This window comes from Manis pentadactyla, chromosome 7 (genome assembly GCF_030020395.1).
Source record: "Manis pentadactyla isolate mManPen7 chromosome 7, mManPen7.hap1, whole genome shotgun sequence".
Lineage (NCBI taxonomy): Eukaryota > Metazoa > Chordata > Mammalia > Pholidota > Manidae > Manis > Manis pentadactyla.
Genome location: NC_080025.1, coordinates 59,845,237 through 59,858,934, shown reverse-complemented (window position 1 = coordinate 59,858,934; position 13,698 = coordinate 59,845,237). Strand labels below are relative to the sequence as shown.

At 36.6% G+C, this 13,698-nt stretch overlaps 1 protein-coding gene across 2 annotated transcripts in view; it reads right to left on the bottom strand.

The window, feature by feature from the left end:
• The window catches only part of RELN (reelin), a 482,819-nt gene that overhangs the window by 217,915 nt on the left and 251,206 nt on the right, over positions 1-13,698 (bottom strand). For both annotated transcript variants that reach the window (XM_057504425.1, XM_036892412.2), the window contains exon 8: positions 11,926-11,977. In XM_057504425.1, the coding sequence (XP_057360408.1) occupies positions 11,926-11,977 (52 nt within the window). The remainder of the gene's footprint in view (positions 1-11,925; positions 11,978-13,698) is intronic.

The window sequence follows — 13,698 nt, the reverse complement described above, 5'->3', positions numbered from 1 at the left end:
TTCACTTCTATTTTAAAATACAGTCATTCTCAGAGCAGAAAGAGCTTCCAGGAACACTCCTAACACCTTACATGCTGGTGCATGTAGCTTCATAATTCAAGGACAATGGTGATAAACTGTTTGATGTGTGATGTCAATCGAAGAGTAGTCAGTCACTGCACAAGGAAAGTTAAAATGCCCTGAAATCTTACAGGTCATATATGAAAGAAATAAGAAAATATTTTTCAATTTGATAATGATCTTATACCTTTAAGTTACATGATCAGTAAGGAGTTGTGAAGGTAAAATGTTAATAATTTTTTAAAACCCTGATCCACCAAGCTAGAAGCAGAATTATCTTTCTATTCTCTTTATAGAAAATATTATAAAATTGTCACATGAAGTGGTGATTTAAGAATATGCAGCCAAAAAACATAAGGGAAGAACTATTACAAGGCATTTCAGTTAGTTAACAAAGACGTTACATTTCCAGATTTTGCTGTTTATGGTATTGTCTGATTCTAAAAATTTGCAATTTGTTGTGGTTTCGTTTTTCATTCTAAATAAATATTCACATCCTAATTTTGAATGTGTAATTTTGCATTTTATTCCTTAAGGAGATCCTAGCCCTTAACCAAATTGTGTAAGCTTCAAATGTGGACCCACAAAACCTGGATCAGCCCTGTTCAGACCATACACTGCACATGCGTTCCTGAATTTCCCAAACGTCCTGAAGCACAGGAGTCTAGATTACATAATTCATTTCCGCTTTGCTTAGAATGGTACATTCAAGTGATAAACATATTTTAATGCAGGAAACATTAAAAAGAGAGTGAGAAGTTGTAATTTCCCTCTCTATTGCTCAAGGCAGATTTGGCTCAATTTAAATATTCTTGAAAGGAAACGATCACATTACAACTGGATCAGGACTGATGTAATGACTTTTAAGTAACTCTTGGCTTACACCAGAAACATGCCATTTATTTTTGGACTATGTTGGATGATGAACCTGAACAAAGTCTATGTTGACCCCCATGAATCTCAAAGGTTCAACAAAAGGCAGAGAACCTGTAATTTTGGGGACTGGCTAACTGGAGCACTTCTGTGCAATGCTGGCTGGCAGAATCTTTAAGAGTTATTAGAGTTTATAATACCATGAATATATAAGCACAGGAATAAGTAGCAATTACGTGTTCATCAATGAAGCCCATATTAAGCACACTGAAAACCTGTTTATTGTGCAATAGTCCATTAACCATAATATACATGTGTGGAGATTATAACTATCTCCTAAAGCCAGAAGTCTCCAAAATTTACAAAAAAACTTCTTCCTTTCTTCTCATAAAGGTGGTTGCCATAAAAACAAACAACCTAAGGAATAGCTTGATTTGACAGAAAGTCTAGGCCATTTATAAAACAGAAATATTAGTGATTTCTTCTATTAAGAATTCAAGACTCCCTTCTTTAGAATAATAGCCATACAGGTCCATAATCCCTTGAGGTAAGGTAAATTTCAGGATCCAAATTACTTAATTTATGAATTTCAGAAAGGTGATATGGTGCATATACCATATATTATGCAACATCCCCAGCAAAGTCTGGGACAACATTCTATAATCAAGCACATTAAAATTTCTGTATGAAATGTCTGAAGAGTCACATAAGTAGTATAAATAAAGATTATAAATAGCCTTAAATCATTTTAAGCCAGGTCTTGCTGCCAAATGAATTCAGGTCATGTCATGCTTTGCCATCACATAAATTTTTTAAAACTAGTCTGTGGTCCTTCTGAATTTTTTGTAATATGGAATCACAGATTAGGAATTGTGAGCCTGCATCTTCAATAGCCCTCTCTATTTTTTTTACTTTTATAGTAGAAGGATAAATCATACGTTTTTCATCTCCCAAGGCCTGGGTAGCTTTATTTCTATTTGGTTAGGCCTTTCTCCACAAAGCCCAGGACCTTTCAAAGTAAATCAGGACAGAAACAAAAGAAGGAGCTACCGTCCTCCTGGGGGTTTGGTAGAGGTTGCTGGGAGCAGCCTCTAGCCTCAAAGCTCTGCCTGAAAAACAAGCTGCCTTTTTAAATGCAGCACAGGGCCATGGAAGGAAGAGAGAACTGATCTCGCAGAATTTATAGATGGGGAAAAGCACTGCCAGAAATCATGCCTCGAGACAGCAGAGCAGGGCCCATAAATACTGAAGGTTCCGAGAGTTTCTGGACGGAGCTCTGCTGAGGATTCTTGCAGTACAAGTGCAGCCACTGCCATCACTCAAAACTCAGACTTCAGAGACATGCAGGACTCTGGGAGCTGCATGTAAACAACAGCATTTGATATAGAAAGATCATAAAGTTATGAAATGGATGTAATCTGGCTACTTAGCACTCTCTGATATGACTGGTGCAAATCTTAGCAGGACCAACACATTCTTTCATCTTTTCAAGGTAGATAAATGGGGGACAGGACCATTAACTCAAGGTTGTAGTGCTATGGGAAGAGAGGAAGAGATGAATGGGGGACTTTTAGAGAAGCTTTTAAAAAGCTAGCACTGTCACTCCCAGGGGACAGTACATGTTACTGTAGTCTAGGCATTCAAGAAGAGGTCTTGCCTTATTTCTATATTGTGAAAAGCATGACGAGCAACATAAAGATATTGGTATAATAAGCAGTTCTGGCAATAATCTATCCTTTTTTTGTTAAGAGCAGTTTTTGAGGACAATACAACTCACTGGGGAGAAGATAATCTTACTGTACCCAAAAGCATGAAGAAACACAGTAAAGACTTTTTGCCCCTTTGCTATTCATCTTCTTCAAAATGATTATGCCACAAACAAGTCATGGACTGTTACACAGATGATCAATATTTGTATAGTTTTATAAACTTCTGTTCAAATATTTCACTGGAGGCAGCTGTGCATGTTAATTCCCAGTAACAACAGTAACGTACAACAAAGACTATGTTACACTTAGATTTTTATTTTCTTTGTTACTGAGTCTGCCAGAAAAATCCTAAAGGCATTAGCCTATGGCATCAAAATAATTCTATTGTAAGTACTGCAACATTCCGATCACACGGCAAGTATAGAAATACTACCTAAATTATGACTCCCAATTTTAAGCATATAATGATGTAATTCCCAGGATAATTGGTTTAGTGTATTTTTTAGTTTTCATGTTTGTTTTATTCCCCTTCTAGTACAGAAACCTAAACGTTATAAAATTATGTATCTGTGCATTGTGTTTTGTATTATGGCATATCTATACTCATTTGTTCCATTAATTTGTACATTTTGTAAAAAATGTGACCAAGTTTATACTCTAATAGTGAGCTAGGTTCTTGCCTGATACTCTTTGAAGTAAATTGTTTTTGTTACTTGTAACCTTTCTGCACATCAGTTACACACAGAGTACTTTGGAATGTATAGTTCAAGGAAAAGGGGGAAACATCCCTGAGAAGATGAGACTTTGGCCCCACATGGACTATTTTACCAATTCTCAGATCATGGGTGGAATAAACCAAGAGGAATGGCTAAGTGGAAGGCACTGTTCGCGCTGAGCCTGCTCCCCCAGCTCCTCCTACGCGTCCTCTTAGCAGCTGTCCCCACGTCTGACGGTGCGTACACATCCTGCCATGCAGGGCTGCTTCAGGCTCTCATAAGGTACAGGCTCCATGTGCCTGGTCTGTGCCTGCAAGATGCAGCAGCCCGGGCCTTGTCGAAGTTCAGTGGCTATAGCCAAAGGGGCAGCGGTCTGATTCACGGATAAGGGGCAAGAAGGAAAAAATGGTTACTCTATCGGATAATGCTTTGTGGCAGCCCAGGCGGGAAGCATCCTGGGGCTTCTCAACCCAAACGACAGGGATGGCAATCATGACTGGAAAGAGCCTGCAGACACGACTTTAATTAGAAACAGTTTCATTCCACACCAGAGGAAATTTTCGAATTACTCTTGGATCTGTCATATCTAAGAGCAAATGAATTCAATTTTGGTAAAATATGACGACCAAAGTTGGGATAAATCATTATTTTGTTAATGGAAAGTGCTCATTTAGAGAAATCAACATGTCCCAAATCTTCTGTAGTCACAAAAGATCAATCAATCAATTATTTGAGTATGGAAATCTAGAGTTTATATCTATACCTCTGTTTTGCCCACCAAAAAATATCCTTGAGGGGAATTTAGCATATTTTTAACTGAACAAACATATATCAAGGACAGTGTTATAAGAAGGACCATTATATGGTCAAATTTCCATTTTAAGCATCTGCTAAAAATTGATATTAAGGATTAGGAGAGGTCAAATAAAGTAGAACAGTACAAATCCTCAAGAATAGTGTATATTTATAACTAAAAACATGCTTCCTTTAAGCTCCAAAAAGCTCTTTCATAAAATGTAGAAAAAAGCTAGGTTTTAAAAACAACTCTAAACCTTCTGTTTTATGTTTGTTTATTGTTAAAATGAGGCTACTAGTAATAATTTCTGTTTGACTGACTTTATTAGTAAACAGGCTATTGGATCTGCAAGCCTTTCTTTCTGAATAAATGTGACAGTGTGTGATTTATTGTACTTAATATTTTGCCCCTTAGTCACTTCCTTGGCTGAGATTCCCAAACCTCATTAGGTGACTTCTTTCAGTTTATGGCAGATGGACAATGACCACAGGATATAAAATGAACAGCTGTCTTCCTCCCCTTTTGTACCTTTCTCCCTTTCAGCCCTATCCCCATTCCCTTACTTCCAAAATATTTGTATTTTTTTCCCCTTTTGCTGTCGCTGCTATCATAAGGGAGAAGGGGACCAATTCTCTCCCCACGCTATTTCCAATCACTTTTGGGTGCCCAGCCCTTTGCAAGTTTCCTCCCAAGCTCACAACAGAGGACTTCCACCAGATCCTATGCTGGGAAAAACACAAGGAAGAGAAATGCCAAATGTGTCAGGCTTGCCAGGTTCCCTGCCAAGCAGCCCTTCTTTCTCCAGGGCCAAGACCATAAAATCTAGGTCTAGTGCTCAGGTCTGGCTCATTCTCTAGGAGGATTAAACCCCACCTTAGGCAGCAGGTGTTAAGTAGGACCTCCCCACCCCCAGCAATCTGGAAACTCAGCATTATCACCCTAGATGCTGTTCTGGCTTTGACCTTGGTCTCAAGGTCTTAGCCTGGTCTCTGCCTTGTCTCCCAGCAAGGTGCCTCTCCTTAACCTTCATTGTGAGGCTTGCCCTCTGGGGCGGTATTACAGCTGCTCTTGTCAGTGTCCCTTCCAAATGACAATGCCTGACTCTGGACCACCTTCTTTCCCATACTTCGCAGCAGGCTCTGCTCGCACTCTCCTCTGTAGTCGGCTCCCTTTCCTTTGTTCTCACATGTGGACTTTGTGAAAACAAACTCCCTGAAGGCTGGGTAGTGTCTTCAGTTTTGCTTTCCCCACAGTGGATGTAGGCACATCTCTTTATACATAGCCCACATCCTAATATTACCCACTGATTTCATTCCTCACACTCCCTTGCCTCAGCAGTCAACAATGGGTATAGTCTCAAGCACGAGTATGGAACACTACTAAATCTCTTTCCTAACCTATGAATTCAATTCAGTTCAGTTTGAATTTATTCAGTTCTAGACATGAGCAAAATTCTGCCTTATCCACAAAGAAGGATACTAGTACATTCCTTAGCCCACAAGGAACATTTAAACTATAAAGGGTGAAAATGTTTGTGCTGAAGTGGCCAATGTATAAATCAAAGCAGAGTGAAGTAGGTATCATAAAATACAGAGGAAGTGGGTTTTCAGAGATGTCAGGCTTGGGCAATGAGTTTGGTTTTCATGGAGGAAAAACCAGTTAGTCTATATTAATGACATCCTGTAGTTCATTGCTATATCCTTTCTACTAGAACAGCCTTCAAAAAATATTTGTAGAACATAGTTATGAATGAATTACTGATATTTATTTTTTAAGCCTCACCAAGGTGAGTGACAAAGAATGAAATATTTCAAAAGGGAAAAGTTATAGTGTCTCTGAAACTGTATTTTAATTCATATAAAGATAACTAATTACCAGTTTTAATTAAAAAACACTTATGATTATTCTCAATAATCTTTGTCAGAACCCTATGCTTAGTGGAATTTTATAATATAGAATATTCCCTTTTATTACTTAAGTGAGGCTTAAGAACTTGGCAAAAAGTGGATTTGAAATATATATAAAGTTCACTTAAAGTGGTCTTCTAAAATACACATTTCCTGAAAAAGCAATAGGTCAATTCCAGGATAGAGAAGCAGGATAACCTGAATTATAATCAGTTTCAAACCTTTACTCATTGAATTTAGACAACAAAAGTGCTCCATATATAAATATTTCAGTTTTTGTGTTGGCATAGATCTTTGAATACCTAAAAACCAAACAATAAACAACTCTTATTTTAGTATCTTGTATATCCAAGAATCTTACCCTCAAATAAAACATGTATTTAACCTTAATAGCATACATGTTAAGCTAATTTTACCAATAAAATTTTCTAAACTAATTTATTTGTATTTATATTTGTTTTGAGCTCAAGTCACCATAGATTTTGTTAGTCTCATACTTAAGAGATTTCCATGTTTTCAGAAGAGATTTTCACTGTTTCATAATAAATTCTCCAAGGTCTTACCCACTTACCAAGGAGAGTGACTCTTGAACAATATGAGAGTCTAATTTAGAAATGTATCTCTGGAAGTTCACAAAGGAAATGAGGAATAATTCCTACCAAGATATGGAGGGCTCAACATCTCCTCCCTCTGAATTAGCTGTCCTGAGTTGAGAGTTTCTCTATTGGATAAAATTCTGAATAATTAAGATGTTTATGAATTAGGCTTGAGGGACAGCTGCTTCCCTTATGCTGAATGCAATATAATACCTTTTTACAAGTGGCATTGTATTTGTTGTACCTATTTGAGAAAAAATTTTGCCGGATTTCTTTTATTTTACAAAGCAATCTGCCAATTCAACAATAAGCATGCCTCTAACTTTTGCAATTTTCTAGTTCTTATTTTTCAAAATACACTCAGACAAAATGAGCAGGTTTCATTTATCTTTCAGACTCTATAGTATGTACAGTATATCAGAGAACAATTCAAGTCTAAGGATGTTTTCATATCTTAATCTGTAAATATAAAACATTTATGATTTAATGCCCTTCCTCTGTCTTGAGATGATTAAAAACAAATGAAAAAGCAGTAAGAAAATAAACACATTCACACACACCCTCAACTTTTTAGAATACTCGTAAGTAAAACTAAAGAATAAAGGTACTAATTCTATATTTTATGAACAAATAATGGATTCTAACTAGTTCAATAATAACAAACTGATAAACACATTGATATATATTTTTGCCTACTGGCTTCACTAAAAGCATGGTTTATTGGTGATTCTCCGTTTCCTTCTGGGTCATTTTTTTCCATTGATTGAGGTCCTCAGATCACTTCCCCCAAACCCCTTTTTGGCTTGAAATGTCTGCATCGCTTCAATTTATCACTTGGTTACATACTATTATAGATGTTTCTGTAATAGTTACTTGTTACTTGTCACTTGGGCAAGAAATATTTATGAGTATCTATTTATTTTGAATTCCTGGGCTACGGGCTGAGAATACCATGATAGACAAGACAGATTTACTTCCCAAGCCAAACTGTGCTTCATGGTGTGTAATGCTTTACCTTTAATCCCCATTTGGCTAACAAATTCCATTTATCTGAAGGAAAAAACTGGGCTAAATTGAATAAGCATATTACTTGACAAGTTCTTGTTGAGTGAGTCAGTGCTGATTTATATCAAGGAAGGGTCAAATTCACTCAACACAACTGCCCAAATAATCTTTCTTAAAATTAATTTCATTATATTTCTTTATTGGTGAAGAGTTAAAGAGGCCATCTTTCTGACTCTATTGCCTATTAAAGAAGTTAAAAAACTCCAGTCAGTGTAGATTAACTCTTCAAATGGATATGATTTTATCTGACATCGTTCATAGCTATCCCCAGCCAGTCCTTCTGCTTTAGGAGGGCACTCATGTCCCCATCCTACACCGTGCTTGTGTCCACTCTGTCTCCTCACCTGGAAAACCTCTGTTTTTTTCCCAAGGACTTGTGCTGTTGGCTTTCAGGGATTCTCCTCTCAAAGAAGCCTCCCTGAACTGCTCTGCTCCACAGGACCTGCCACTACAGGGACCTGTACACATGTCCATCTGTTTACAACAATCTGGCAGTTCTCTAGAGGTTTCATATTCTGTATGCATCCAGAGCCTTCTACCACACTGCTAAGCATTGTAAAAATGTTCTATTTTCTCACTTTTTTGTCTTTCCATAGTTAAAGTTAGCTGAGGAAAAGGCTGGGCACACAGCAAATATTTCATGAAATCTTGCTAAGTGTGAGAGCTACAAAGCATGGCCAGCATTTTCCTTGAGCCCAGCATTTTCCCTGTTTGGGAAAACAGAGTTTGGAGGCATCTTTAAGGGAAGGGTATGCAAGGGTACTGTCTCAGAGTTTTCTTCCTACCCCAGAGGAAATCAAAAGGAAATGTGTAAGTGCCCCAAAGGCCATGATGATAAATTCTACAAACTGAATCTAATGAATCAAGTGAGGATGATAGCACATCAATGTCTAAACACAGAAATGGATAGGAGATTTCTCACTGGAAGGGAAAAATAAAAAGTTCTTCAAAGAATATTTTAGGACACTTTTCAAAATGATTTAGCTGTTGATAATGGAGACGTTTTAGCTTGCAGAATTGCATTTTCAGGATGCTTTAACTTTAAAACTCATTTGATTAAGATATCACGTATATTTATGTATGTGTGTGTGTATTTAGAAAGGGTTGGGAGAGTCTTACTGCTAAACATTGGCATGACAGAGTTTACTTAAGATACTCCTGAGTAATTCAAGACATTTCTGTATGTGTATCTCTGAGGTACTCAGGACTATTTGTGATGTGATTGAAAATGCTTATAAGAGTAATATAAAAATATCGAGGCAATAATTTATTCGACTGTATTTGTATGTCTCTCATTATGAACAAAATTCATGACTGAAGCCATAAATAATGACAGAATCCCCTACAAAATTGCCTGTATTATATCTGAATCATCACATTATACAATCAACACTTAACATCCTAAAGGACTTTCTGAGGAGTGACACTAAACCTGACTGACCATATTTAGCCACACTATTAGATTTGAAGAATTCCACAATGCACAATGCAATATAAATGTTGAACTGTCTACATATAGTGTTTTTAACAACACAGTCAATATAATTTTTAACTGAACAAAATGCATGGCTCCTTTACTGCATTTGCTATATTTGGTTGTTATGGGATTTGCATAACCAGAATAAGTAACCACGATCATGACCTCTCTGGAATTTGTGCATATGCCCCAGTCTAGTCCTCACACCATCCATAGAAACAGAATGATGCTACTCCAAGTACTCATAATGAAATACACAAAATCATTTTTGAGCAGCTCTGCCCACTATGCTGTATTTACCATACACCCTACAGTTTATGGTTTGTCACTCCACTTCTTCTCAGCCATCCCAATCCTCCTTACTTTCCAAGAATATTTAAAATTGTGGTTGATATACAGTAGTACACTGGTTTCAAACACACAGCATAGTGATTCAACTGCTATATACATTAGTAAATCTTCACCCCAAGTAATGTAATTACTATCTGTCAGCATAGAAAGATGGTACAGAACTATTGGCTATATTCTCTATGCTGTACTTTCATCCCCATGATGAATGGGGAGGGGCTTGGTGTGGGTGAGTGAAATAGGTGAAGGGGATAAAGACACAAAATCTCAATCATAATATAACTTAGTTTCCAAGAATTTTTATTCTCAAAATGCAGCACATTCCCCAATGATGTCTTTAAGTAATAAATTATCATTTCTTTTACAAAATATTTTCCATTACATTCCCAATGACATATTAAAATTTCACTTTTGATTCTAAAACAGCCACTCAAAAAAGATTTCTAAGTGTATTCGTTACAAACTTGAGATATCTATCTATCCATCTATCTACTATCTCTTTCCAGCTCCTTGATTCTGTTACTCTTCCAGTTTTCTAACCTAGGGTTCAAATCCATGCTTCAGATAACACAACCAACTCTCTGGCCTGGTGGACTGCAGACCTCTGGAAATCAAGGGCTCTTGCTAAGTTACATGTTTTGGTCTAGTCCCAAGTCCTTGCGCATGGTGTTTCTGGGTTTTGGGGTTTCAGATAACAAACTCCACATTCACCACTGAGCTCCCCATTCTCATCAGCTTTATTGTTCATGGCAGGGTGCTACTGAAAGTTAGGGAAATGAATCCACGCCAGCTCTACATATACGCTCTTTATTGTTTACAAAAATAGACATTTTTTTTCCTTGGAGGAAGGATAATTTAATTGGTGCTGGATCTCTCCTATCTTGAATAAAATTCAAATGCTAATAGAATTGTGAGGCATATATTTTAAAGAGGATTCTCTTGTGTTCTTTAATTGCTTAAGGACAATATCTGAAATTAATATTCATTACTCCAAAAGTAAGACTACTTGGAATACAGATAAACAGGAAAACATTATTCAGCTTATTTTGTACATTGATAACATAATGAATTAAAACACATTTGTTCTGGTTAAGAACCTCTAAGTTACTTGCCTGTCATGCTAAAGCTTTCAACATTAGTTTTTATAGCACCACAACTTTAAAAAAATGAATTTTATATTTTTCTGATTATAAATGTACTACATGCTCATTATAGAAAACTTAGAATATATTTGTTAATAGATCAGAGAAAACCCTCTCATATAAAACTCATAGTTTTGTTTTTGCTAATAGTTTTCTTATGACCACATATTGACTCTGAATAGTGTGCAAACTATTGTAGGTAATGCTGTCAATATGAGAAGAAAATGACCCAAATGGTAATCAGAGTTTCACATAATGCCTACAGAAGCCAAAATGAGGCACACTGATGAAGAAGAGACAATTACAGGATTTGAAGAAAATTGCTCTTAGGCACAATCAACCACAGTGGCTCCTGGCTCTGAGAACACTGATTTACAATTAGGACTAGAAGGCTACTGAGGGAAATAGTTGTTTCACTAATATGGGATCTCCAAAGATAAGAGGTGGGAGACAGCATAAATCTGGGAATGCAATCCCAGGCCCATGGCTGCCAGCAATCTTCCTGTCCAAGAGGAGGCTTCCGTGGTATGGGACCAAGACCAAGAAAGCAAACCCCCATCTAGAAGGCAACATCTTTCTTCACCTAGAACATTCCCTTTGGAAACTTGTACATGTTATTTATTAATATATACCTTTGAAAATTAGAGTGAAAAGTAATAGCAAAAATATAAACACTTGATCAAAAGGTACCTTAGTTTTTGGATGTTTTGGGTAGGAAATTTTAACTCTAATACAAAAGCACTTAAAAGAAATATTGCCAAATATAGCCATTTAAAAATTATCCATGTCTGAATTAAACATAGATTATTTATGTCAAACATGAAGCCCTAATTGGTTTCTCTTAGCTACCAAAGATTATCTCTTTTATTACCCATTGGTAAGAGTGCAGAAAATTTAACAGATTTCAATCTTAAACTGAGCAAAACACAGCTAGCAAAGCAATTCTGCTGTAATGGAATAATCCAATATGGTCAATATCCATTTGTAAATTACTTTAAGATGTTTTGTATTATCTGTATCATTTTTAAATACCACTTGCTGCTAGAGAGACGTGAGGACAGAAAGTAGCATTACATTTTTTTCTTTCACTTTAAAAATGTTTTAAATTATTTACTGCAACATTAAGACTTACTTTTCTCTAAATCTAAAAGCATTTGGCACTATCATCTTGCTTGTACACTGTGATTAAAATAAACACTTCCAAGTTAAATAGCTGTTATTGCTAAAAACACTTACCAATGGAAAACTGGAGGACAGAGGCTGTTGTTGTATTAAGGCCTGTGGTAACCTATAAAAAGGAATATAACCAAAGTAAGACACGATAGAAAGAGAGGAGGAAGAAGAGATGAAAGAAGATGGGAGGACGGGGAGGACGGGGAGTGAAAGGAAGAGGAGAGAAAAAAGTCATCGACAGAGGCATTTATCCAGTGGTTAGCTTATTTCTATCAATATATCTGAACACAGATATTTTTCATGCTTCTCTATGGGGAACAAAACTGTGAGATCCACAGTTTATTTCTCAGCGCCCTGTTGAAACTGTTTTCAGTGTAATCTACCAGGGACTCTTGTGACAGCACTTAACACAGCCCCCTCTGCTCAGCCCGCCATCCCCCCACCGTCCTACACCAACACACCTGAGGCCCAAAATGAATGCAATAACAAGGCTATGAAACAAACATTGGCAGGTAAATTGAGAGCAAAAGAACAGAATAAAGTTATTCTGAAAAGTAAATAGAGCTCCAACAGCTAAAGGGTGCAGGCTTTCTTTGGGAGATGATGAAAATGTTCTAAAATTGTAGTAATGGTTGAATAATTTTGTGAATAAAACCCTTGAATTGTATACTTCAAATGAATGAATTACAGAATATGTGGATTGTTTCTCAATAAAACTGTTACTCATAAAAAAAAAAGTAAATGAATTATGGGCCTAGAAATGTCCTTCCAATACATTCTATTACTTTCCCTTAGTTCATGAAGAAGCATGCTTAAATAATTTCCCCTCTTCTGAAAGGGGAACAATATCTTATTTAATTTTAATTAAATTAAAATTAAAAATTTTTTTACTTATTTATTCTTTGGGGCAGTGACTTGGACCCATAACAGCTCAAACGAGATGAGAATTAAGGTTCTCATGCTCAGTGACTCTTGCTGGGTTCCTGACCCTGTAAGGTAGGTATGGACTACCACCCGTGACTGCACCTCATGAAACAGAAAGAAGTATATAACTGTTTTCATTGTGCCAGAAGCAGTAGGACGTCTTATACCTTCACTTCTCATATGTCATGAATCCATATCCTTAGACTTATCTCTGCACTTAGGTAACCTCCATCAGATGGAGCCCCTCCACTGCAGAAGACTCAAGAGACCCAGTTCAAAAGATGCTGTGGGAACCAGTGGACAAAGGAGTGAGCAAGCAGGGGGCCTCAAGAAAGACATTTTATAAGTTGTCCAGATATCAGTAGAGGTATCAGCTCCTAACTGATTTTAACAATAGCAAAAATCAGAGGAAATTCTTGATTTAATTTAAATCCTTCACTATTATAGATTATGAAAAGCAAATTGGCCACCATAACCAGACTGTTTCCTGCTCCCTTCCCCCCTCACTGCCAGTCATTAGAGAAAAATGCACCAATAGAATATTCTTCAAATAACTAGGATGCTAGGATGCTTGCTCCTTTTCAAGGTTCCTTTAAAAGAAGTATTTTTTTCACAGCTTTTAGATTAAGTTCAACTACTTGTCCTCATGGGTTTCCATTTGGATAACATGATCTTAAAGTCCAAAGAGGCACATGGAAATTCTTAAATTTTGGGTTTTTTTTTCTATTCATCTTTCCTATTGAATGAATGCTCTTTCCTCCTCTAATTTGATGTAACGGAGTGGATTCCCAGATGGATTATGAAACACTCCTGAATATAAGTTCTTTGAAACAATGATATTATAAAGTTAAAAGCACCATGGTAGCTGCTACTGCTGGTGTATGAAATGTACTAGAGAGTCTTAGATATTCA